This window comes from Furipterus horrens, unplaced genomic scaffold (genome assembly GCF_987537825.1).
Source record: "Furipterus horrens unplaced genomic scaffold, mFurHor1.1.pri manual_scaffold_9, whole genome shotgun sequence".
NCBI classification, from domain to species: Eukaryota; Metazoa; Chordata; class Mammalia; order Chiroptera; family Furipteridae; genus Furipterus; species Furipterus horrens.
The window spans coordinates 14,809,634-14,837,575 of NW_028327179.1; the positions used below are offsets into that span (position 1 = coordinate 14,809,634).

Here is a 27,942-nt window from a genome sequence, read left to right on the forward strand (position 1 = left end):
AAAAAAAATATATTTTGCTGATCTGACCAAAAAAAAAAAAAAAAAGGTAAAATTTTGTTTTATTCACCCTGGACAACTATTGTTGTTGACTGTTGTCATTTTAAAATTTGACACTCTTAAGGCAGAAGAGGTCAGTGCCCCTGACCAAACTGTCAGGTAGTGTGTGTTTTAAAAGTCCTTGTGGAACACCAGTTGAAAATTGCTGGTATATCAGATACAGGCAAGTGGCAATTTCCTTTTAATTCATTCATAGTATCTCTTCAAATTTAGATTGTAGTGGCTTCTCAAGCATTTAGTTTATTGTATTTTTGGTGGCTTTTCAAGCTTTTAGTTTATTCCATTCTTATTCTGGGTAAAATTTAACCTCACTCATGAGACTAAATCTGTATTTGCCATATCTAACTTTCATGTTTCATTTTACTCTCCCCTTAGTCCTTTAGGTAAGGTGAGGTAGGTGACATTATCTCCATTTTCAGATGGGCACATATGGGCACACAGGATTCAAATAATTAAGCAAGAACACGTTCTAAAAAGTTTGGAACTAGACTTTGAAACTCTTGGCTTTCACCTCTTCAAACATTTTAAATGATTGTTTGATCAACAACAGAGTTTACTGAGGGCTTATCGGGAGTAGGATAAGCGAGTGTGATGTTTTCGTTCCTTGAACACTTGAATGAACACTCTCTGCTATTTCCTTTTTGAGACGAGTCACTTTGTAAAACTTTTATATGTACACACTGAGTGTGCTGGTTGTTCCGTCAAAGCCTTATCTTAGTGATGATTTCACACTTGCAGCTCCAGACTCCCTTTAGATGGGAGGAGTTAGACTTTGAATCCACTGATTAATCTTAGAATCACTAAACATGGAAAGACTGGACATTAGGTGCCTCCTGATTTGATGCAACAGGAAATACATAGAGGTAGAGGAAATATTCTAGTCTAAGAAAATAGAGGTTTGAACCCTGGCCAGTGTGGCTCAGTTGGTTAGCATGTTGTCCTGTACACCAAAGGGCTTAGGAGTTCGATTCCTGGTCAGGGCAAATATCTAAGCAATTGATGTGTGTTTCTCTCTGACATCACTGTTTCTTTCTTGCTCTCTCTACTTTCCTCTCTCTATAAAATCAATAAACATATTTTAAAAAATAGAGGTTTGACTGTATTCACTTGCAGCCTAACTTTGAGTTTACAATGAATAGGGAAGGTAGAGGCACAACTTAAATGGTGCCACCAAGAAACAACTAGCCAAGTTCAGAATATGGGACATTCCCCAGGACAAACAGTACTGTTTTACTAACCAAGCAGTGGCTTGTTAAAAGGGAAGGAGACTGTTAAGGAATTAGACGTATTAGGAAAACAAAAAAAGCCGGTTATCGCCTTAGTAAGTTATTTGTGAACTGTGTTAACAGTCCTTTGAAGTAGCACGAAGTAACTAGAAAAAGCCTTAGAGTTTTTTGGGGTAGCCTTTGGGGTCAGATTTGGGATTATATCCCAACTCCACGACTTTCTAGTTGTGTGATCTCTGAACAGGTTTTAAAAGTTCTCTGAGCCTCGTTTTCCTCACACTAACATGGGGTGGTGTGACAGCAGGCCCCTCCTTGGGTAACTTTGAGCTTTAATAGGATTATGCATGCAAGAGCCCTGATAACAGGGCTTGGTACATAGAAGTGCACATTACGTCTTAGCTGTGACATGAACAACACACTCACCTCCCCTTGGCCTTGTTCTTGTCTCAGTCACATCCAGCCTGGAGCACAGAAAGCACCAGGGGCACGTTGATGGTGGGGAATCACACAGGTGCTGGAGGGGCTGAAAGTGCAAACAGGGACCCAGAGGCAGTGATGCAGGGAGCAGCCGCCACCCTGAGGACTGAGTAGGAGACACTCTGAGAGAGGGATGCTCCCTGGCTGTTGGCTGGCGCTGGCGCCTGGGATGAGGGGCCGGGGAGGTGATAAAACTGGCTACAAACCCACTGCTGATAGAATGATGCTGACAGGGACAGCAGGTAGACGGGAAAGAGCAAGTCCCAGCTCTTCCACTCATGCCTTCCAGTTTCCCTCTAGTGCCTTCTATCACAGAAGCCGGCGGGGGCCACTGGCAAAGGAGCGATGGAATGCCAGCCAGCCCCAGTATTGAAAAGTCAGAAGGTGGATTTGGTACTGAGAGCTTAATGTCCTGCCAGACTTCCAACCCAGAAGTGAAAAGTCGTCCCCTGTCCCGCCAATCCTCCAGTAAGTCATTTTCTGTGATGTCACAGAAGGGTGACAAAATCTGGGACCGTGGCAGACTCTAAATGCCTTTGAGCATACTTTTTTAAATGTCTTACTCAGTGTCTCAGCTGGGCCCCATTTTCTAAATTTAAAGAATATTTTTCTGCATTTAAAAAATAAATTTCCAAGGCCTTAGGAAAGGGTTTCTTTAAGAGAGGTTTTTCTGATCTTATTGTCTTACTTCTGCTCTGTCATCAAAATAATCGGAATGCCTAGTACGTACTCACAAAATGTCAAATGGACGTTGCTCATGCCTGGAACCACTGCATTTTCTGAGGCAAAGAGTTGACTGTGTGGGCTGACAAATACTTAGGAGGGGTGCGTACCTTAAAATCACAACCTTGGTAGGAAATTGAGAATGTATGTTGGCTTTACCGCAAGGACTGGATATCCAGTTTTTCTTGGACTTAGTTGAGCTGAGAAGATGAGTGTCTTGGGAAGAAACTCTCAGGAGGTTTCTGCGGTGTAAGACCTGTCTCTGCCACATGTGTGGTCTGGTGTCATTGACGAAGTGAAGCAGAAGCTGTCTTCTGGGCTAACCATAGGGGAGTAAAGAGGTGGGTGTGTGGCTGTTGGCTCTTCACAACTAGAGCACCCTCAAATTGCATCCAGGCTTCTGATATTCATGAGATGGTCTCTAGTTCTTGATGTGGAAAGCAGGTAACCAGTATACTAAAAATAAAAACCCAAAGCTACAAGTTGGAAATTGCAGCATAAAAAAGATATATATATATATATATATATATATATATATATTTTTTTTTTTTTTTTTTTTTTTTTTTCTCAGAGCAGAATTATCCTGATTTATTTTAAAGGTCTTTTCTGGTGCTTCTATATGAACTTGAAGCAATTTTTTGGAAGTAAGTGAATCTTGCAGAAAATCTCAAAAGGCTCTTCTATTGTAGGGCAGCTCCTAGTAACGAGTTCGGAGAATGTTGACTTCTAGGGTATAAGGAATATCAGAAAGCCATTGGCTTCCTTCATGATTGACACCTTTGTAGTTTGGCGGTGGGGAGTGTCATGATGAGCCTACCTCAGATTGTGACCCTATTTGGAGATAGGGTCTTTACAGAGATAATCAAGTTAAAATGGGGTCATTCAGATGGGCCCCAATCCAATATCACTGGTGTCCTTATGAAAAAGGAGAAATGTAGACGCACACACAGAGAACACCATGTGACGATTGGAGTTACAGTGCCGCACTCTTTGGAGGAAGGGCTGCAGCTTTAGAAAGATGCCCACATTTCAGACCATAATGAAAGACTCAGTCTAATGAAGAAGGTGGAAACCTCCGAAAATGGGCATTTTCTTGGGAGATCAGAGAAGCACTTGCCATGGAGAAATTATACGGTTCACATTACACTTAGAAGAATGCTTAATGAGGGTGAGTTGTAGAGATCAGAAATTTCCAAAAGGTTAATACCAGCTTTAAGAAGCTGGTAACATCTCAATGAAGTTTCTTATTTCCTTTCCCTACGTACCCTGAATATAGTAAGATAGTTACAGGAGACCTTCGGAGACCTTTGCTGGCTGTACTGGGAAGCAGAAATCGCAGGATCATTAAGGTAGGTTCTGGCAGAAGGGAAACCAAAGGTGTTTTAATTTAGAAATAAGGAAGTGAGCAAGAGAGTAGTGATGCCGTGTGATCTAGTCTGGGGAGAAGACAAGACAGGAGCATAGCTGATGTAAAACAGTTCAGAGAGGGCCCTCATGGTACCCCTTGGGGTGACTGTGTGCTGGGAGTTAGAAGACCATCTCAGAGGTGAGAAGGAAGTGGAATGACTTTCCATTGAAGAGATTCAGGCAAGGGCTGTAGAACCTGTCAGGTAAAGTTTCTGGCAAATGGAAGTTGATGTTTTTAAGGGAAGGAACTGGCTCTCATTTGCATCTGCCACGTGCTGATTCCTGTTTGGCGCTCCTGTTGGATGCTGTTTGGCTCATGATAGATGTGTGAATTACTACTGAACAGAATTTGGGTAAGACTGAAGCATTTACGTATAATCGACAAAGTAAAGCTAACAGTATGAGGAGCTTTAATCCAATCAAACAGAAAAAGACATCTGTAGGCGCAGCGAGGTTGACATTAACCAGGACCGGAACAAGAAATCAGCAGAGGCATTGATGTTGAATATTCGAAATAACTCATTTACAGGTTGCCTTCTGCAGTAGGACATCTTGGATTGTAAAGAAAGTAGGAGCTGATAAACAGTGTCCTGGGTGGGTGCTTTTCAATTTTTTTTTTTTTCTTCACAGGCGATGATATGGCTGAAGCCTGATGTGTGAATTACAGATAAGGGCAGAGCTGGTCAAAGGTAGCATAGCTTTGTCTGATGGTTCCCTGTTTGGCCCCCAGAATCTTCTGGGGAGGTTTTGCAGAACTCTGAGAATCACTGTGACATCAGTGAATTTGAGTGAACAGTTGTTAGAGGTAGTTGATCTCAAATAATTTTGAAAGAATGTAATAGGCAATTTTAGGAGACCATTGATGCCGATAGGTGATCTTTCTTCCCCTAAGCCTCACTCTGAGCATTGGCTTATAAACAGCTGACATTAGTGAGTTCCTGTGTGCTAGGTGCTGGATTATAACCCCTTTATCTTCACATCAGCCCCTTGTCCCCACTATACAGATGAGGCCACTGAGGTGTACACAAGGTGAAATAACTTGTCCAGGGTCGCGCAGATGGAAAAGGGTAGTTTCTACTCTTACTTAGGTTACTCAGACAGAAAATGTTCCCCAAAAGGCAAGTTTCTATTTCTTGTAATTATCATCATTTATTTGCTTTCAACATGCCCCTGAGAGTTTGACAGTGAACCCAATAGAAACTGGATTCCCTCCAGGGCTGGAGGAAATATGTGGTTATGAGTGCTGAATGGACTTGGACAGATTATGTGAGGAAGTTGTTGGTAAACTCTTCCTTTTAGAGAACTGCGGTCAATAGAGGTCTTTAAGCATCGGTGCTCCGGGACGGGTAGGACTTGGCTTCATTAGAAATGATCTGGTGAGAGGTGGGCAGGGGAATACCAGCCAGGGTTTCCCCGTGGCCTTTATGTGAGCGGGATACGATGAAAGTATTTCTGCTCCTGTGTGTTTACCAAACCCTTGCACTGTGATGCCTGGACATTTGTCATGTGCTTCCTTATTTCTTCTGAGTCGGTCTTCTCACGGTCTCTCTGCCCTTTATATAAACCTTCTATTATGAAAATACAAAACCAAAGCAAAAGTAGGCTAATATGACACTCAGTTTCAATCATTGTCTATATATGATCGGGAGGTCTTATTCTGTTTTTCATTCTACCCTCTTCACCCTTTTGCAGATTATTTTGAGGCAAATCCCAGACATGTTTTATCATTTAGTAAATACTTCAGTATGTATCTCTAAAAGATAACATGTCTGTATTAGTTTGCTAGGGCTGCTGTAACAAAATACCACAAAGGGGGTGGCTTCAGCAGCAGAAACTTTTTGTCTCAGTTCAAAGGCTGTCTCACATCGGAGGCTGGGCATCTGATGACAAGGTGTTGGCACCTGTGGGTCCTCCTAGGGTCATGCGGGAAGGATCTCTTCGAGACCACTCTTCTGCTAGTTCCTTGCTGTGCGGCACTGTAACTCCAGTCTTCACGCGGTGTTCTGTGTGTGTACGTCTATATTTCTCCTTTTTATAAGGACACTAGTTATATTGGATTAGGGACCATCTGAATGACCTCATTTTACCTTGATTATCTCTGTAAAGACCCTATCTCCAAGTATGGTCACAATCTGAGGTAGTTCGTCATGACTTTTTGGGAGACACAGTTGAACCCCTAACAGTCCCTCTTAAAAATTCACATATTAAATTAATAGTACCTCTCAAATATCAAATCAAGTCATTCACATTGATTACATCAATTTAAAAAAAAGATTTTGTTTGAGTTAGGATCCAAACAAGATCTTTTCTAAGATATTTAATCAAATGGGTTCCCCGACCCCACATTTTTTTGTATGCAGGGTATTTGTTGAAATGTGTTTATGTGCTGTGTAGATTGTGCTACACTCTTAGTTTGCTGAGTTACATTCATATGTGATCCTGTAACATGTTCCTCTGACACATGGAGGACTTGGGTTAGACTCAAGTTCACTTTCTGTTTGGATAAGACAAAGTAATAGATGGCCATGTATTCTTCCATCAGGAAGTACATGATATAATGTTTATGATGTAAAATGCCATAGGTTATTGCTTGGATTTATTATCGTGTGCTTGCAAGATGGTAATATTCTAATTCTACAAGGTCTGCATTTATTAGTTGGAATGCATTTGTAAAGAGGAACTAGTCTTTATCAGTGATTTGATCATTCTGAGGTCAAGTTTGAGACAGGAAACATGCTTGATTCTTTCCATTTGTTTTCTGCCTTATAAATATGGGTGCTGGTCAGATTTCATGTATATAATTAGCTCACAAGTTTAAATATATTTGGGTTTCAGAATTATTGGAATTATTCATACTGATAATCGAATTATTCTAACCCAAGAGCCCTTGGAATTTCTTCAAGACAGTGCTAGTGTCCCGTTGATGCCACCTCAGTAGTTGGTCGCTTCCTTGATTTTTGGTTCAAAAAGTCTCAGGTTTATCTCGTACATGCTCAGTTTCAGGGACTGGAGTCGGCGCTTTCTCCAAGAAGCCTGGTTCCTTGGGAAATGGTGTTCAGAGACCACAGTGTGATCATGCTTCTCTTGAGACCCAATCCATTAGCCTTTTCTTGGTTGTGCATTTTCTCTGTAACATTTGTGACCTCAGTTCCTCTCCCTGTGGGTTTTGATTGTGGCTCCTCTTCTGCCTTATTTTCTGACACATGCTTCTCCATTACTAAATGTGAACATTTCTGTTATTTATTTACTGTTTTGTTTTTCACTCTTGGGAATGCCACTTGTTTCTACTTGCTTTTTGCTTCCTGCTCACAAGTAAATATTCACTTAACTACCCGTTAAACTTCAGGTGTCTAAAACCAGATTTCTTTTCCTCTCAAATCATTGCTTTGTTTTCTTTGAATTTTAATATTGCTTAGGTCACAGGCACTTGGCCTTGAGGTCAGCCTTGAGTCTTCCTCTCCCTTTTGTCCTCTGGCTACAGGACACCAGGTGTCCTTAAGGTTGATGTTCTTTCCTGTACCACCAGCCTGCGGAGGATTCAGTCACCAGTCAACCATTTTAAGCATCTTGCCCTGTGTAAATGGGGAGACAACAGGAAGGCACAACCACCGAAGGGGGGTGACCACAGAGGGCTCCTGCTTTGTGTTCCCAGCTCTGAAAGCATCTTCAGAAGCACCCGAGTACTAACTGAAAGTTGTGTTAGTGCCGAGATGTTAACTTGCTCTTTTTATTTTCATAATCTGCAAATTAATCCTCTAACTCTTCTAATGAAAACAACCGGTCATTTCTGTTTGAATTGTATTAAACAAACAACAGCCACAAACAGATTGTTTATGGTTGTAAAAAGAGAGGAGAGGGGTGTTGGTTTCAGCAGTATTTACTTGCAATCTTTGGGGCACCCAAGAAGAAATAGTTGATAAATATAATAGATCTCTTATTTGTGTTGTGGGCAGAGCTTTTTACGTGATTCCTACACTCTTTCAAAGTCCAGATTGGCACTTAGGAATAAGTGTGGTTCCATGAACAGAGATTTACAGGAAAAGAAGCTAACTACTTGGGGGTGGGAAATAAAGTTATCTGAACTTTAATATTCTGTGGCCAAACAGTCAAACAAACAAGTGACCGAAAAGCCTATTTAGAAACCGTAATCTTTTCTGCATGGGATTGATCGATCTTTATAGGCTAAACTCAGAGGGGCCTTCACAACTCTTGCTGTTTTCTGTGCCAAGTGGTGCCCTTCGTGTGAAGTAAGATGTTTGTTGAACATCAAGTGAAGGGATCTGTGGCATTTTTACTTACACACTTCTGACACCAAATATCTTTTTTTTAATTTAAAAAATTTTATTTTTCAATTACAATTTACATTCAGTATTATTTTGTATTTGTTTCAGGTGCATAACATAGTGGTTAGACAATCATATACTTTACAAAGTGGTCCCCCCAATATCTCAAGTACCCACCTGGCCCCATACGTAGTTATTACAATATTATTAACGATATTCCTTGTGCTGTATTTTACATCCCATCCTCATGACTGTTTTGTGACTGATAATTTGTATTTCTTAGTCCTTCACCTTTTTCACCCAGCTCCCCCTCCAAATATCTTCGTGGCATTTTTTTCTAATACCACTTCTACTTTCCAATACCAGCTTGCTGTCCCACAGTGCAACTCAGTTCAGGCTCCATAAGTTAAGGGTTCCGACTCACAGAACTGCCCCCCACTTCAGATGCCAGGTACAATGGGACGTCTAGGCTACTCAATTTCTGCCTGGCTGACCACAAATTTGGAGGGTCTCGTAATTAATGTACCCCCTCCACCCACTGATGATTCACCAGACTCAGGAAAGTGCTATACTTGCTATTCCCAATTTATTTAAAGGATACTACTACTCAGGTACAGCCAGATGGAAGAGATGGTTAGGGTAAGATTCGGGCAAAGGAGCCTAGAGCTTTCATGCCCTCTCCAAGCATGCCATGTGATTCAGCTCTAGAGACATGTATGCAATGCTAAAGAGAGCTCATTTCAAATAAATTGTATAAAAACCTTCACTTGTTGCTCTTTTCCTGTTGCTTCCTACCTCTGATGTTAATGAACCAAATTTTCAGAGTTAATGTGGAGGAAGAAGTCCCCAGGCAGGGGTTTAGAACAGTAAACCAATTGGGAATGGCAGGGCACTCTTGATTCCATTTCCAAGTTTATCATCAGCAACCAGAAAGCAGGGTGGCCTCAGTACTCAGAACATAGTCCCCTTTTGTGTTTTTGCGTTGCTAAATGGCCAACTTTGTCTTATCCAAAACATAATCTTACTACTTAGAGTTTCCTCCCATGCAGGAATGAGAAAGGCTACAATTTTCTGTGGTCTTTCCTAGATGTGTATAGTACACACGGCCTGACGTCTTCTCAGGATTCTTCAGCTATCAGTTGGTCCTTGTCTGGTAGACAAAAGGAAGTGTTTAGTAAGCATCGGTGAACTGGGAAGGTAATGTGATGCATTTCAGAACATGACCGAACCCGGGCAGAGATCTCTGTGTTCATCTTGCAAGATGCTTCTGTCTAAGGTGGTTTTTGAGTTGCCCCTCTTCCATGCTCAAGGATCTAAAGGATTGAAATTGTTCAGTTAGCTTTGTCAGGCTGATGATGGTAATGAACTGATTTTTCAGACCTTTCCCCCCTCCCAAGCCAGGCCTATATTTGATCATCCGTTTTCCCTTATTTTTGTGCTTATTAACACATTCCTAGTTCTCGTTTCCCTTTTTACTTGAATAGCATGCCTTTAAGTTTTAGATCAACTTCAATAGTGTGGGATGGATTGGCCATGGGATGGGGACTGCATTTGGTTCTTCCAGCCAACCCTAGATACAGGAAGGAAATAGTGCTATCCCCTCTTTGGGGCAACCTGACCTAAAGCCCCCTTTCAGCCACCACTGTTTGTAAACTGTATGCAGTTCTGTCATCTCATGTGTAAAAAATAAGAATGACCTCTAATATCCGCTGCAAGTCCATTTATGATTTTGAACACCAAACTTTGGGGACGGGGACTCTCCCTGGCATCAAAGATCCAGAACAGTGTCTGGTGTGAAGTAGCTGGTCAATATTCACACGAACTTTTCAACTTCATAATAGTTTTTTGTTTTTTTGTTTTTTTAATAGGTCACTTTATTTTTTATTTTTATTTTTTGCAGGGGGAGTGGTAGGCATGGTTGGTATAAGAAAATAGATGTAAATTTGTTGTCCTAGGTCATTGAGTGCTATTGAAGTGGACATCACAAAAGTTGTATTTTTTTAATGCTGTTGTTTTTATTTGCTTTTTTTTGTGGTTTTGTTTTGAAACAAATAGAAAAATTTAAAGCTACGTTGGCACCTTCACTAGCAGGGAACATGCTACTTGTTTTAATGTTTTAAGTAGCTTAGGTGTTTTGGGTTAGACATTCTAACGGTATTTTAGCTTACAATTCAACTTCCTGTTCTGGAGGAAGCTCAGTTTCTTATTTTTTCTCTTTTTAAAGAAAAACCTCAAACCTTACAAGTGAGTCACAAAGGAGTCAGATGCAGCACTGAGTAACGCTTCTCATGGCTGTGTGTTACTGGGTGGGCGGTGCCCCGAGAAGCCAGCCTCATTCAGATGGATGAATGCTAAGCCCTCCTGAGTTTATACCCATGATTAATTACTTCCATGTCTTCCTTTCTCAGCAAGTCTGATGCCCATCAGCTCTGAACATGTTCTGTGCACTTCCACTACTCCAGCATTGTTGAACACTACTTGAAATTGCACATCTGAACAAATATTTCTGATTTCAAATAATCTTCATCATCTTTTCACCATAAAAGACATGACCTAATCATGTTAGTTTCTTTCTTACTTAACTAAACACGGGGAAGTCTTTCATCAGACACAGCTTTGTTTCTGTATGCTAGGATTTTATCCTGACCTGCTGTTTAATTACTGTTTGTTTAATAAGAGGACCTTTGCTCATAGGCTTCCTTCTGCTGCTAGAGACAGAGCTTTGTTGTATATAATAGAGCGTTAGTTACTTTCTACGGACTGTGTCCAGCTTGGTGTTGTCTGTTGCTGAGTGTAAGGATCACCTCTGCCTAACAGTATATGAGGTCTGTCCAGAAGGTATCCAGTCATATAATATGAAAAATAGAGACATTTATTGAAGAAGATACAAGATACAAGAAACCTTGTACATAAGACAATGATGCCTCAGTCCCCTGCATAGCAGGCACCTTGGGACCTCACACAGTTCTCCCAGTCGCCATCAGCTGCCCCGTCATAGTTTCCTGAATCTCGTTGATGGTGTGAAACTCTTCCCTTTCAAAGGTGGTTTTAGTTTTGGGAAAAGTCAGAAGTCAGGAGGCGCCAAATCTGGGCTGTGGGGATGTTGAGTCACCTTAGTGATTTGATGTTTTACCAAAAAACTCTGCACGAGACGTGATGCATGAGTGGGTGCAATGTTGTGATGAAGCTGCCAATTACCAGTTGCCCAGAGCTGCGGCCTTCTGAGTCATCCAGATAGTTTCCTCAGAGGAATGTTCAAGCTTAATGCAAAATTTGATGCAGGTTCTTTGCTGTATTCACTCGGTCATTTTGAATGTGACCACCACACAGTACACATGCTCACTCAACAGCATCTACCGCCCCCATTGACTAGTACAGTGAAGTCGTCACTGTTCACGATGTGTGTTCCATTTCACTCTCCTTGGCTGCCAGGTTACATCAATGTCATGCAAACCATTCTCGTTAATAGTAGCAATGGCTGCACTTTTTCTGGACAGGCCTCGTATTTTTAGGGTTTTAACTTTACCATTGATTTTATACTAATTTTTTTAACCCTTAATTTCCCCTGGTTTTATTTTTCTCTTATGGATATTCAAAAAATCTTGTGTTGTCTTTGGTAAGTTGCTTCATCCTTCTGGAAAGAAGTTATTTTTCAGTTTTGCAGGTTTTTCTGTAGCTAAAAGACCTTGGTGTGTGAACTACATCCCTGGTTCCCTACCTTTAGAAAATGAGACTCGATAACTCTAATTAGTTTTAAAAATCAAACAATCCATATATGCATCCAAAAAAAATTATGGTATACACATGGGTAAGATTAATTGTTTGTTCAGTTTACCAAAAATTCACAAAAGCATATGTGGATTTGTGTTCGCCATGTTCCAACTATGGCCTCTTACGTATCCAATCCATGATCAAGGATCAGTGGTAGGAAATGTATGGTATTTGGGTTCCTTTCCACAGCACGAGGGACAGTCACGGAGAGAGCTTTTCCCACTGTGCCTGGGTTAAGCCTCAGGATCGCTCTTAAACAGGGCTCTGGATAGTCACAACCAATCATTTGCAGCTGGATGCCAGAAGATCATTACTTGTCTCCTTGGGCTTGATGATCTATTGAGAGCCTATCCATTTGACTTCTGTAAATCTACTGCTCCCTTGAGAGTGCCTGCTACCTCTTTCACATATACTGATTCTCCTGTTATGTGAATAGAGCACATTTAGGGGGTACATTGTTCACCTGAGATGCACTTCTCCAGATCTCTCATTTGTGCCTCCCTTTCCCTCACCAGTGGGGGATGGGGGCCTGGTTTCTGAGTCTGAGAGCCGGGCACAGAACTGGCTCTAGTATTCCATGTGCACCTGAACTGTGCTTTTTGCAGTGTAGGACCTTCCCGCTCTAGGACAGTGGCTGACTTTTGCTCAGTGAAGGAAAGGTTATATTCCCACATTCTCAGGACATGAGACTTTCATTCATTACAATTGAACTAGCTTTTAGGTATTAAAATATTAAAGTGTTATTGATTTGTATGTTTAAAGGTACATGTGGTGTTTGACTTTACTGTGTTGCCTGGCACTAACATGAAGGGCTGGACCGGTCAGGTTGATTAGTGGTGAGGCGACGAGCACAGACTGTCAGGCTCTTCTGGAAGGCCACCCCTGTGGGCAGAAGACAGGCTGAGACTGGATGACAGCAAGTTCTCTTTGGTTGTGCAAACTGAAGTGGGTTAACTCTGCCAGTGGTGATGAGACTTGTGGAGTGCCCACTGAGGAACTGAGGAACTGAGTTAATTCTCACTACAAACTCCTAAGAAATTAACCACTAGCCATCTTACAGCGATGAGTGTTGTCCATTTTAACTTTTAAATGAACACGTGTTTTGTATTTATTGTAGTGCTGTGATGCTATCATCCAGAGGTAACCATCATTACTGGCTGAGTCTTTTTGTTGATTTCTGTTGAATGGGTGAGCTAGTTCACTGTCCTTGGACTTTGCCTCCAAAATGGTTTTCCAGGGTTGTAGCGCCACTTTCTGAACCAGCTTTATCTTAGCTGAGCCTTTGTGCTCTGGGTCTCATTAAATTCACTGCAAGTGTTGCCTTTGTCATTTGAGGCTTAGTCAGGCGTTGGGGTCCTTCAGTGAGGAAGGGCCTGCTGCTTCTGCCTTTTTTCTGGCCACGTCTGCCATTCCGTGGGAACTGTTGGCCATCCATTTACAAGCAGGCGGCAGCTGTGAGTGTAAAGGAGAGCGATCTGTTTTTTCACCCCCCAGAATCATTTCTGGACTCGAATACTTTGTCTTTGTCTATTTGGGGAGATAGCTAGGCTGTTGAGGGCGTGTAGCAGAGGGCACCAGGGTCGTGCATTTTAATCTGAGTGTGCTGTGTTTTAGGTCACGAACACTAGAATGACTGTCAGTGAGGTTGGGTTGTTCAGATTTTAACTTTGTTTTCGGGTGCTAGGCAGGTGGTCGGTGAACATTCCCGCGGAAAACCAGGACCATTCCTTCTCTCTGCCTCAATTTCTTACTCATTTGATCTTTATTGCTCTGCCTTCTCCGTGTTGTAATTTGTTCAACCACAGTGTTTATTGGACTTGTTTACAGACAACTGTCAGTGTTTAATTTACCCACAGAAAAGTTCTTTCCTTGTAATCTTTTGGATGGGACATTTCTTTGTTGTCCTGCCATGCTTTGCGGATATTCAAGTCTCAGGAAGGCACCTGAAGTGCCTTGATCATTGTAACACAGTTCCCCGTTTTTAGTTTTGTGTGGGGCTCGGTCCTGAAGAAGTTAAAAGTGGATCCAAATGGGGTTCCAATAAGAGGTCAGAATGTGTGAGTGCCTTTAAAAGCCCACCACGGCTGTCGCGGATGTTCTGGCTCCCTCCCCCTCAAAGTGTTAAGGAGAGGCTCACCCTCCATTTGTGGGCGACATGTCTCCTATGTCAATCAATAGCTTCAAAATGGCAATTAAGAGAAGGCAAACACAAACCCAAGGCGAAGTTTAGCGTCTTGCATGCTGCGTAACTGTTGCTTTGTGCTGCATACACAGCCCACGAGGAAGGGGGGTAAGCGGTAAGGATGGCAGTGCGCTTACAGCATCCGTGTTCCGCTGCAGCTGGCACCTGAGGGATTTTGTACGTGTGTGACGATGGGATGTGCTGAAGGGGTCGCCGGCTACCTCAATCTCCAGGGAGCCACTCCTGATAGGGGTAGTGGTCTGCCTCAGTCTAATGGTACTCTTTGCTTCATCTATATCCTTCATGTCCTGGTCAGTCAGCGGGCAGATCAGCTCTTGTTTGGTTGGTATTTTCAGTTGAACTGTTTTTTAAAAATGAAGCCGCAGTTAAAGGAATGACTTGACTGGCTCTGCCCCCCCTGTAAGTAGTACAGGTTCATTGGATTAGACCTACAGTCACATACAGCAGTCCCGCGGTTCACTTATCGCTGCCTTGCTGTATCGCGGGATTTTTACAAATATTATATTTAATTATTTATCGCGGGTTTTTCGCTATATCGTGGGGTTTTGCGGTACTGTATATGTATGTTGTTAAAGTTATGTAGGTTTAAGAGTGCAGAATATGTTTAAGAACATGAGTAGTGTTTATAAAAGTGTGGAAAAGGTTAATAAGGGACTGGGAACGGTTTATAAGTGTGTGGGAAGGGTTTATAAAGCCTTAAAATATATATAAATACTAAAATAAATGTAAGATTCCTACTTCGCGGATTTTCACCTATCACGGGGGGTCTAGAAGGTAATGCCCGCGATAAGTGAGGGATCACTGTATACTGATGGACAGGAATTCTTAAAGGACACTATTCAGCCCAGTACAGGGGCTTAACCAAGACCAGGAGTTACCAGGGATTGATGGGGGGTAATAAGACCTCAGCTATGTTCCATTTTAAAGGTGGTTACCAAGGAATGAGTTGGGAGTGGATGAGAGAGAAGGTTGGAGGGCAATACATGGTAATAGCCTTGAACCGTATCAGATTGCATGGATTTTTTTTCCCCGCTCAGGGACCCTGGGGAACCTCAAGGGTTTTGAATTCAAAATTCACATCGTGTAGTGGGTTTTTGTCGTATTCATGGCTGACCATTAATTTTGAAATAGCCTTTCTATGTCTCTTCTTTTGAGGAAATTACCAAGTTATTAATCTTACAAACACATCTTAGAAATTGGCACTCAGATTTCCAGGCATCCCCCGACTGCCCCGCTGCTGCGAGGATGTAGAGCTGGCCTCTCCAACGCGTCCGCACGAGAGTGGGGTGCAGCTGTGAGCAGTCAGCGGCGGGGAGTTGCAGTGCGGATAGAGGCTTTGCATTTGCCAGGTAGAAGCCACAAGAGTGTGCAGTTTCCAAACTCCTCGTGTGCGGGGCGGTGGCGAGTTGCCAGCAGGTCTGGGAATCTGCGGTTGGAGAGGGAAGCAGTCTGGGGAGTAGTTCGAAGATTAGAAATTAAGGATTTTGTTTGTTTTGCTTTGTTTTCGCATCATCTTTAAAACCCCAGGTGAGCTCGATGGTGTGTAAGTAGTCTCTAAAAGGTGAACTTTCCTGTTTTATAGGCTTGATTTCCTGAAGTTTGCAGTTCACAAAATTGTCTTCCTTTTACTATAACTTTTCCTGGATTATTGGTGGACCTTAGTTACCTTTTAACCTTTAAAATTACTTGAGCATTCCCAATTCATCAGTAATAGGTGCTATTCAGATTGATACTCAAATCTTTTCGAAAACCGCATGAAGCAGGATCGTGTTACAACCTGAGGAGTTAGGATCTGGGTGAAAAGCTTGCTAAATGGAATTTTGGACCAAAAGCTGTACTCAGGGGCTTCGTTAGCAGTTTTTAAGTACAGTAAATACATGGCTGGGCTCCAAGTAATGCCTTGATCTTGGGTACACACTACCTGAGGCTGAGAACAGTGGGTGGGTTTGGGGAGACCCTGGCTTGCCTTGCGGACCCTCCTGCCCCACCTGACCAATACATTTAGAATGGGGAAAACTCTAAGGGCATTTGTATGGGCTACTTTTTGTCACTACCTTGGCAATATCGTGGTGGTTTGTCCACCCCCAAAGCAATTAAATTTCTTAGGAGATACATGTCTGTCCTAGGAAACCAATAGTAATGGACAGAAGGATTCTACTTGACTTCTGTCCCCAGTCCACGCTCTTCTGGCACTCTTGACCTCGTCAGGTCTGTTACACTGGGTTGTGGTGTAAGCAGCTTCCCTTCCTCTGTGCAGTCCCCAAATAAGTCGCACATTGGTCTCTGCCCATTGTTCATTTGTTTCTCCAGTGAGAGCTTATGGATAGGAGAGGAGAACTTAATTTTCTTGGCATCACTTTTTCATAAAGCAATTTAAAAGCCAATATAATCCAGTTTGATGCTCTCATTTTTTTTATTGTAAAATGTTCTTTGTAGAAAATTTGGAAAGTGACTAGGAAATAAAACGTCTTCCAATGGCAACATTGTTATATGATTCATAATACAATCTAGTATGAGAGGTGCTCTTTAATATGGTGGTTATGTTGTATGTATGTTTATATCCTGTTATGTCTTCAACATTCTCTCTTTTTTAAAAAATTGAGCCATAATTTCCATACTGTAAAATTCACCCCTTTAAAATACAATTCTGGGTTTTTTTTTAGTACATTCACAGGTTTAGGAGCCACCATTACCACTGTCTAATTCTGGAACATTTTCATTATTCCAAAAAGTAATCCAATAGCCATTAACAATCACTGACCTACCTGTCTTCCAGCCTCTTCCCAGCCCCTGGCAGCCACTAAGTTACTTTTCATCTCTGGATTTACCCATTCTGGACGTTTCATAGGGAGAGTATATAATATGTGGCCTCTTTCACTTAGCATAATATTTTCAAGGTGTCCATATTGTAGTATGTACTTATTTCTGTTTATGGCCAGATTAATATTCCAATGTATGAATATATCACATTGTTTATTCATTCAGCAGTTCCAGGTATTTTACTCTAAGGCTCCATAGAGCCCAGAAGAATAACTAATGCACATCTGAAGGGGTAATTTTTATGGGAAACATTCTTATCAATATTAACTTTGGAACCTACCTTCTTCTCTAGCTGTTTTTACTTTTCTTTTATTAAGTAAATTTTAAACAAGGGGAAATGGGTAAAATGCCAGCATCTGGGATAGTCTGCCACCACTTTTGGGGGCCACTTAATTTTGGATATTTTTCAGCTCGTTTAGATAAGTTACTTCTTAATTCGTGCCTTTACCCAGAATTACATGAGATTGTAATTAGGCTTTTGAACTGCTGTCTTTCCTTTTTCCTCTAGTTGTTTGTGGCTGTGGAGACAGGTAATCTCTGCCGTTCTGCAAAAGGAATGTTAGTGAGTTCTTGAAACTGGGGTTTGCGACTAGGATTCCCTCTCTAGTCTTTGAATTTTGAGGTTAGGGGCTGAGGCCTGGAAAGAGGCCTGGGCGGGCAGCCATTGCTCCGCTGGCTTCCTGCTGCTCTGTCCCACGGCTGTGGCATGTGGGGGCAGGCCACACAAGGCTTAGTGTTCCTTGTTTGGGGGCAGGCTGTGATGGGGGTGGGTTGGGGGGACTGAAGAAAAGAGAGTAGATTGATAGCTGGGGCTGTGGAATTCTAGGTGGCAGTTAGAAAAGAGTAAGCTAGATTTGTGTATATTAGTTTTATAAACATTAAAAACTTAATAAAATATATGTCTTCCATGGGTGTATGTATGAATATATAAGCATAGCCACATACTTTTTAAAAAACTTGAGTTAAAATTCACATAATTACAAAAATTTGCCATTTAAAAAAATTTTTATTTATTTATTTATTTATTTTTAGAGAGAGGGGAAAGGAGAAAGAGAGGGAGAGAAACATCACTGTGTGGTTGCCTCTCACTTGCGATCCCAACTGGGGACCTGACGTGCAACCTCGTCACGTGCCCTGACTGGGAACTGAACCAGCGGCACTTGGCTTGCAGGCCGATGCTCAATCCACTGAACCACAGCAGCCAGGGCCTAAAAATTTACATTTTAAAGTGTGCAAGTCAGTGGGTTTTGCCATACTGATGAAGTTATACAACCATTACCACTAACTCTAGAACATTTCCATCACCCCCAAAAGAATCTCCCTACCTGGCACCACTCCCTCCCTAGTGTCTCCTCCCTCCAGCACCTGGCAGCCGCTAATCTACTTTCTGTCTCTGTGGTTTTACCTTTCTGATAAATGGAATCATGCAAAAGATGACCTTTTATGCCTGGCTTATTGCATTTAGCATGATGTTTTTGAGGTTCTTCCACACTCTTAATATGTATCAGTACTTTGGTTCTTCTCATGGCCGAGTACGATTCTATTGTATGTATATACTGCATCTTGTTTATGTGGTTGGGTTGCTTCTACCTTTTGGTGACTGTGAACATAGGTGTACCACTCAGTCTTCGAGTCCCTGCCTTCAATTCTTCTGAGTATATACCAGAAGTAGAATTGTTGGATCCTATGGTAATTCTATTTTTAATTTTGTGAAGGACTGCCATGTTGTTTTCCACAGAGGCTCCACTGTTTTACATTCCTCCCAACAATGTATGAGGGTTCTGATTTTTTCATATTCTTGCCAAAGACTTATTATTTTCCTTAAAAAAAAACATTCTAGTGAGCATAAAGTAATATGTCTTTGTGGTTTGGAAATGCATTTCCTTAGTGACTAATGATGTTGAGCATCCTTTCATGTGACACACATACTTTTGAAAACATCTGGAGAGATGCAGTGAACCAACAGTGGTTTCTTTTAGGGTTTGGGAGAAGTAAATAGTTTGGGAGCAGGTGGTCAGCAGGATATATTATTTGGAGAGCTTTTACAAATATTTCTGCTAGTAAAATATAAAACAAGTTAATGCAGGTTAATACCTTCATCTGACTGAGTTATATAGAAATATAGTATTTAGCACATGGAACATGGAGGGTTTGATAAAATTCCTTGTCCACTAGAGGATGACTGTGATCTTCCAACAAAGTAAGGATTCAACTGGTTATAGTTTATATCATTATATTTCAATTTAATTGTGTGAAGAAATTAGGCAACTTAATCATGTGGTGAAGAGCGTGGGCGCTGACATCTGACAGCTTCGGCGTACATCATTTCTCCATCACTTAACTATCTGTGCCGTCATTTACCCCCCTGGGAAATGGGACGTTACCTCATGCGAGTGTGTGGGTTAAATGAGTTAAAATAGAGAGACCATTTCAGACATTGCTGCTATGAGAAAGCACCCCAGTAAATCTCCCAGAGGTCATTACTGAAAGGCCAGTGTGGTTGGAGAGGAGAGAGTGGCATTCACCGAGTGGGTCACATGGGCCTCCAGACACCTGTCAGGGGTTTTGGACACTATCTCAAATACAAAGGGAAGCTCTTGGAGTTTATAGGAGGGTGCGAGGAGATTAGTCCTGCCTTAACAAAATCAGTCTAGTCCAGCACTGTCTAGTAGATAATGCAGGCCACTTACACAATTTAAAATTTTATAGTAGCCACATTAAAAAAAAGTAAAAAAGAAAACAGGTAAAAATTACTTTTAATAGTTTGCTAAACCCAGTCTAGCTAGAATGTTACAATTTTAACTTGGAATCTGTATTTTAAAACTTTTTTTTTTATTAAGTCTTCTAAATATGGCATATGTTTTACACTTACGCACATTTCCAGTCCCAGTAGCCACGTGTAGCCAGTGACTGTCACACTTGGGCAATGCAGGTCTAGCTGTTAGGAGAACAAGCAGCTGGAAGCAAAAATGAATCTGGTGAGACAGCTTAGGAGCGTGTGGAGTGGTCCAGAGAGAGGTCATGGAGGCTTGGTCTAGTGGCGGCTGGAGAGAGGGCAGCTGGAGAGAGAGCGGCTAGGAGGCCCAGAGCGATGTGTAGAAGGTAGCAATATAGGTGGATTTTACTCATGAGCTTGGGGAAAACGAAGGTAAAATTATTCAGGTTGAATGCAAGATTTCTGACTTACGTACATGGATTACTTGCAACACACCTGACGAATGGTCACATCACTACGGTTAACAATCACTAGTGGGAGAATACAGATCGTGAAGAGATTATGAAATGACATCGCTTTCACTTCCAGCATTAGGTGAGCTCGGGTGCGGTGAAACCAGGTGCTTTACCCCTCTCTTGAGGGTGTGACTGGAGCGCAGGTGTGGGAAGCATATTAAAGGTGTTGGAAGAGGTAGGCTGACCAGAACACTGATGACTTCCTTCACCATATGGGAGCCTGGACGATTGCCATCAGCATTGTAGGGCCACTGAAGAGTAGTAACTTCTAGAAGGAGAAGAGTCATGGGGCAGTGGGCTGGAGGCAGGGATGCCAGTTAGACCCTTGATTCACATAGTTTGGAGGTGATGGGACCTGAGCAGCAGTATAAAGAATCAGTCATCAGCAGGCTTACCTGGAGGGCAGGAATGACTCCATTCCACGGGGGATCGGCTGAAATACAGCTCGTTTGGTGGTGCAGGAAGTCCGATGATGTGGGAGGTACAACGATAGTTTTTCAACCACCTTTATTTTGGTGTTTTGCGTAGGAATAAGTAGGCTACTAGATTGAAGAGGCATGAAGAAAGTTATTTTGATAATGATGATGGTTTCATGAGTACATACATAATGGGAAAACTGATAAAACTTCATGCAGTTTATTTGTACTTTAATACTTCAGGGGTTAAAAAAGCCTAGATCATTAGGTAGTAGTATGTATTTTATTTATTTATTTATTGTTGTTCTGTTACAGTTGTCCCAATTTCCCCTGTTGCTCTCCCCTGCCCCGCCCACCCGTGCTCCCACAGTCAGTCCCCACCCTGTTGTTATGTCCATGGGTCATTTATATCATTAGGTAGTATTATCAATCCTAGTTATTTTTAAGTTTTATTGAGATATAATCCACAAACCACACAATTGCCCCATTTAAAGCATACAGTTCTGTGGCAATAAGGGGCTTACAGGTATGCGCAAGCATCATAACAGTCAATTTTAGACCATTTTCATCCCCTCAAAAGAAATCTTTAGCAATCACCCTTCCACTCTCACCAGCCCTATGCAATTATCTTCTGGCCCGTGGCCCTTATAGTACAGGCTTCCCCCCGCTAGGGGAGTGATCTAGGACCCATCCATATCAGTGTACTTACCAGCTGGCGTTGTTGTGAGAGGCTGAGTTCAGCTTCAGTGAATTTTTTTCTGAAGACTCTTTCAACGCATTTGCCCATTTCACGATGGGTGATTTATGAGTGCGCTTGCCCACACCGTGCTGAATGTTCAGTTTTTGACCAAAAACAGCAGGGCCCTCATGTCCCACCTTCCCTATTCACTCGATCTCACCCCAAGTGAGTTTTTAAAAAAATGTCACTGGATGAAAAAGTCCCCAGAGGAAAATGTTTTACTGATGTAGAAGTGAAACAAACAAACAAAAAGAGAATAACGGAAGCACTGAAAGGCATCAAAATCAATGAGCTCAGAAGCTGTTTTGAGCAGTGGAAAAAATGTCTCAATAGATACATTGCATCAAATGGTGAGTACTTTGAAGGTGACTGAAGTTTAAACATGTAAGAATAAATTACACAATTTTTTATAAATTAATTTTGTTTTGGGGGTTCCCCCTTGTACTTCCTGTCTGTATAGACTTCCCTGTTCTGGACATTTCATATGAATGGAATCCTGTAATATGTGGTCTTTTGTGGTCAACTGGCTTCTTTCACTTAACATATTTTTAAGGTTCATCTCTGTTGTAGCAGGTATCAGTACTTTATTCCTTTTTATGGCCAAGTAATATTCCATTGTGTGGCTAAACCATATTTTGTTTATTCATTCATGAGTTAATGGGCAGTTAGATTGTATCCATTTTAGGTTATTGTGAATGCTCTAATTTTTTACCACTATGTTAAGGAAAGTGATAATCTTTGCATTTAATCAAGTGATTCTTTATTTGCTATGTCTACTTTTGGATGAACTTTGGATAAGCTTTTTTTTTTTAAGTGCTGAACATTTGAGATTTTTAAGTCTTAAATATAAAAAAGGGTGAATTCCACCAAGACATTTCTTCTGAGCTTTAATTTGCTCTGGTAGCTGCTTTTCCTTCTAGTGGAGTTTAGACTTACGTGAGCATAGAGAAATGTTTTCTTTCTGACTTGCGTAAAATAAATTCATTTAGGAATGAGAATTTTGGTTTATTAAGAAATTGTGGAAATGTTGGAAATGTGCAGGGAAAGTATTTGGTTTTTTGTTTTTACCATTAAAACAAGGTTTAAAAAAAATTGTTGTGGTTAGGATAGACAGGAGATAAGACTAGATGTTTTAGGAACTGAGAGAAGGCAAGAGCCTTGGGGTGGGTGGTTTATGCGACAGATATCAGGAACGTTTGTCCTATCTTCCTAGTTAATGCAGGATGAGTCAAAGGTCAGAACTCATCAAGAGTGAGTTGTGCCCCCTGGCTGCTGCAGCTCAGTGGATTGAGCATCAGCCTGCGAGCCAAGTGTCGCTGGTTCGATTTCCAGTCAGGGCACATGACTAGGTTGCACGTCAGGTCCCCAGTTGGGGGCACGTGAGAGGCAACCACACAGTGATGCTTCCCTCCCTCTCTTTCTCCTTTCCCCTCTCTCTAAAAATAAATAAATAAAAAGATTATGTGAATAAAAAAAAAAAAAAAAGAGTGAGTTGTGTTTACATGGAGAGCTCAGTGGGCCGGATTCATAGTCCTGCTTCACACGCATTCAGACAGATGCCTTCTTAGCATTGCTCAGTCACTTGGGGGTTCGAAACCCTTCTGGGTTTTGTGAATCTGATTGGAGTATTGACAGCCTTTCCCCCATCTCTCAGTTGTGATTACCTCCAAAACTTGTGCCTCAAACTTCGAGGGAAGACCTCAGAGACCCACTGCAGTCAGTCTCCAGTGTCTTAGGTCAAACCCCATAGGTTGTCTGGTTAACTTGTCCTCAGCTAAGTGCCAAGATTGATCCTGGACCTGGTTTTCTTTTAAGAATTATAGTTTGTGTTTATGTTTGAAAGTCAGGTTTATTTAATATAACTTACATACAATAAAATTCACCCCTTTTAGTGCATACGATTGTAATTTCTAATTATTTTACCAGAGACTTTAACACACAGGACAGTTGGTAATCTGTAGCATTTTTTATTACTTAGGAATAGAATGTTTAACTCTACCAGCAGTTTTGTTTTGAACCTATTAAACTTTATACAGTATATGCAGTGAAAATTTTATGTATATTTCCTTGGTTTTTTTAATTTAAAGTTTTTCTTGTATCATTTATTTTTATGCCTTTGTATATGTGTATGTATTTACATATAAATATGTGTATATTTGTGCATATATAAAAATAAGTATACACATAATTTCTCACTTTGCCAGCAGGCCTTTTGGGAGAGCATTAGTTTCATTAGAATTATTTTTGCAGGTTCGGTCAACATTGTTTATAAACCATGGCTTTTTAACTGTGTAATGTTCTCTCTATCATAGCCAAAGTTAAGGAGATATAAGTTAAAGTATTTCATTACTGAACTAACTACTTTTAGGAGGAATTAAGAATGATATTTATTTAAATTAACATATTAAATTGGCAGTTAGCCCCTTCCTACTCCCTATACCACCCCCCACCCCCACCTCCAGCTCCACGTCCCTCCACATCCCTGCCCGTCAGGATACCCAAGTTGCCATAAAATGGCTTTCATTTAAAAGTTATATTTTAAATGGTAGATGTACCTTTCCTGCCATTCTAATTACTTAAGATGGAATGAGTTAAGATGCGCTGTTAGAATTCTGTTAGGCTACATATAAAACATTTTTGGTATTGAAAATTTTAGTTTTAAAAATATAAGTGGGTTCCTTTTTTTTTTTTAGATTGCATATTACCTCTTTAGATGGCATTGTAAGAGGTTTCCTTTTTTCTGCCTTTATAAATAAATGTCTATCATCAACATTACATGTACATCAGATTCACCTCTGAAACTATTAAAAAGTGTACCTAATGAGCTATACTAGAATTTCCTCCTTAGAAATTCACTTATGAACTATTTAAATGTCTTGGTGCTAGGGATAATACAGTGAACAAAAAATCCTGTCCAGACAAATAAAATTATATGTATAGTCAGTTAAGTGCTCTGAATTAAAAATTAAGCTTTATGATTTAACAGTAGCTATAATTAGAGATGATTAGTGTGCTTCTATTAATAGACCCCACTCAAAGGAAATTCACCCTTTGAAAATTTCACTATGAAAAAGATGTAACTATTCACAAATAGGTATTAACTTTATTTAAAATGAAAAAAATAATAAGCTTATTTCTAGACAAACCTTGAACTATATATATTTCAGATTGGAATCAGTAGACAAAATAAAATCTCGAAAGACACCACATAAGATAAATGTCTCCTTAGAAAAAATTGCTTAAAGTTTAGTAGGAAATTACTATAAATATTTATTTAGTGTATTTCTTAATGGTTTTTACTGTGTCCTGAGGGCCAGAAAATATTCTCAAGGGACTGTCCTTCAAATGTTGCAATTAAATTAATAAATAATTGGGTCACTATAAATCAGTAGAAACTTGTTTTACTTTTTAAGAAAAACGTTTTATACTTCTTGTTAGCTAAGGACAGTTGGATTTGGTTTATACTGGTGAGATGTACACCTGCAGTTTATAATATATTAAAATTTAGTTACTGTTTTAATGGCTTCTCATTAGAATAACACAGTGTGCCAATGTGGCTACAGGAAAGATGGTAAAAACAGTTTAAAATTGTACATTTTGTAACCTATATAGATTTAGAAATGTTCACCTTTTTTATACTTTTTACTGTCTAAGTATTGATATACCACTTAGCTTAGTCTTTAGTTAAAGGCACCAGGTAGCATGTCAGTGACTATCTTTCTTCATTCTGCAAGCCTCCCTTGAGGGTAGTCTGTTCTGATATACCCATTATAGCTATAAAAGGAAGTTCTTTGTAAAGCAACATCTTAAAGATGAAACTTAACTTGGGCCCGTGTCTCGTGACTTTGTGTACAGGGAGGAAGTATGACGATGTGTTGGGGTATGTATGGGAAGTATATGCTTGCTTCTCCTCCAGCCTCAGGAAGCAGGCAGCTGTGGCTTTGAACACTTGGCCAGGCTGCCTTACTTCCTGGTAATCCACAGGCAACGAGCTGGATGGAAGTCAGGGATCTTGGGATAGGAGGGGAAAGACACCCCCTCACTGGATGCTCTTTCTGGTGCCCTTCCCTTGCTACTAAATTCAAAATCCCAGGAAGTTTTTTGGGGGTGGCTCTTTTTCATCACAATTCTTTGTGATTTTCAAACATATTTCTGCCCTTGCTAATAACTTGGGAAACTGAAAATTTGTAATTTTCTCTCCACCTCCTGATAGGTGCTGGATAGTTTACTAGTCCAGTATGGAGTGGTGGAAAGCTGTGAGCAAGGTACATGTCTTCTCAATTGCTTTCAATTTTGTAAAAGGAGCGAAGTAAAAAGAAAACTCACTTTTTTCTTTCTCTTCCTTTTTCTCTCCGTCTAGTGAACACCGACTCGGAAACTGCAGTCGTAAATGTAACCTATTCCAGTAAGGACCAAGCTAGACAGTAAGCACTTTGAAGTTTTCTATCTGTCATATAATTAAGCATAGTACTTATATTTTGGGCTGGTGGGTAGCGGAAATAAACCTTATTTTGCCATGTTTGACCCTGCAAATCATTTAACATTTGAATGTATAAAAAGAATTTGCATTGGTTAAAGTTTTATTACCTTTTCACTATATCTTTAATGACACTTATAGATTGATATAGTATGAAGCTGAATTACATCCTATTTGCAAAAAGCTGTGGACCTGAGCATCATCAAATGACACAGATTTATTTTTCTATTGGTATGCTAAATTGCTGGTTTATCCAAAGCTGGTAAGTTGGTCATGTGTTAAGCTAACAACAAAGTAAATGTTTTCTTGCTCCTTGATTTTTCTAATGATTATCATTGTCATTTAGGAGTGTGCAGACGTTGTATCAAGGTAATTTGCTTTTAGATTACTGGAAAAAATGTATTCTAGTGCAACGAGGAGGCATAACTTTACAGATCAAAATAATCTTCCTTAGGAAAAGAGAATTCTCTAGGCTGGGGAATGATCTAATTAACTGACTGAGGACTAGAGAGAGAAAATAAGGATCCCCCCAATATTGCTTCTGACGTACCTGCACAGACTGCAACCACAGAGGAGTGGCCTGCAAGGTGCTGGGCAGCATAGTACTGAGCGTGAGCAGACCATGGAGGTCTTAACCCGGTCCAGGTCTGGTGCAGGCAGGAGCAGCCTGTCTGTCCTCCGGGTGGGCACAGGGAAAGGAAAGACCATGCTGGCTGGCCCTGAGTCCCAAAGGGAAAAGGTCAAACAGCTGTGGAAGGGGGATTGAGCAAGTTTACCAAAGGCAGTACCCCATCCTGAAGGACCTTTGAAAGGAGGGATAGGGCTGGGAAGGAGATGAGAATCTGCATTACACAAATGGAACTTTGTTTTTTAAGTTGGTAATAGTTACATGGTTTCAAAATTTTAACAGTAGCTTCCTCCCAGTATTGTTCTCCAATCTTCTGGGAGATAACTGTATGCAAGACAAATATGTGTGTTTGTGGTTTCCCCCTTTTTACACAAGTGATACCATAACATTTGAGTGTTTTGTACATAGAAATCTTTTTTTATAGAATTTGATTGTATGGATATACAATGACTTAGTTCCAAACTGGGCGTCGAGCTTATTTTCAGTCGCTTGTGGTTATGAACAATGCTATAGTGCAGTGATTTTCAACCCTTTTCATGTCATGGCACATATAAAGTAATTACTAGAATTTGCGGCACACCAAACATATACCGTATTTTTTGCTCCAGAAGATGCACATTTTTGCCCCCAAAAGTGGGTGTGTGTGTGTGCATCTTATGGAGCATATATTGCGTCACAGACCGTGATGTGTGTTACCTGACCTGTCAGCGATGGCAACAGCTGTTAGAAGAGGAAGCGGTGGGCCCACACGAAACCCCTGGGGATGTTTAAATGTCCCACTTTACTGCTGAATCTCGGGGCGTCTGGTCAGTATGAAGGTAGCGAAGAAAGTGATATCAGTGATTGTGAGCAGCAACTGAGCTCCATATATTCTGACACTAGCGATGATGAGTTCTTGGGGTTCCCAGAAAACCAGAAGAGTACTTGAACCTTAAAGTCTCTCCTCATTTGTTAATGACAGTGATGATGGTTCTTAATTCCGCTGTTGACTGCTGGTCACTTTACATGGTTGAAATATTATTCTGTTATATTTTATTAAATATTTTAGTACACCATTTGGTTCAGAATTTATTTTTTTCTTGTTTTCTTCCTCTAAACCTAGGTGTGTCTTATGGTCAGGTGCATCTTATAGTGCGAAAAATATGGTATATATTTTTGCTGCTGAAAAAATAGTACTTATAGTTTTTGATTCATTTACACTAGATGGCTATTATTGTGTTGGCTGTTGTCATTTTTTCATTTGACAACTTAAGGCAAAAGAGGTCAGTGCCCCTGACTAAATAGTCAGGATTGCATGTTTTAGACATTCTGGTGGCGCACTGGTGGGAAATGGCTGCCGTAGTGAGTCTCTTCTGCGTGCGCCATTTTGCACGTGTGCGCGTGTAGCTGTAGGTTAACTTCCTAGAAGTAGATCTGCTGAATCAAGATTTCTGCCTTTTTAAATTTTATTAGATATTGGCTAGTTACCTTTCAAAGAATTTGAA

General features: G+C 40.8%; 1 protein-coding gene across 1 annotated transcript in view; it reads left to right on the plus strand.

The window, feature by feature from the left end:
* The window catches only part of IGF2BP3 (insulin like growth factor 2 mRNA binding protein 3), a 108,102-nt gene that overhangs the window by 44,662 nt on the left and 35,498 nt on the right, over nucleotides 1-27,942 (plus strand). The window contains exons 4-5 of the mRNA XM_090287110.1: nucleotides 25,567-25,618; nucleotides 25,714-25,777. Coding sequence (XP_090143236.1) covers nucleotides 25,567-25,618; nucleotides 25,714-25,777 — 116 coding nt within the window. The remainder of the gene's footprint in view (nucleotides 1-25,566; nucleotides 25,619-25,713; nucleotides 25,778-27,942) is intronic.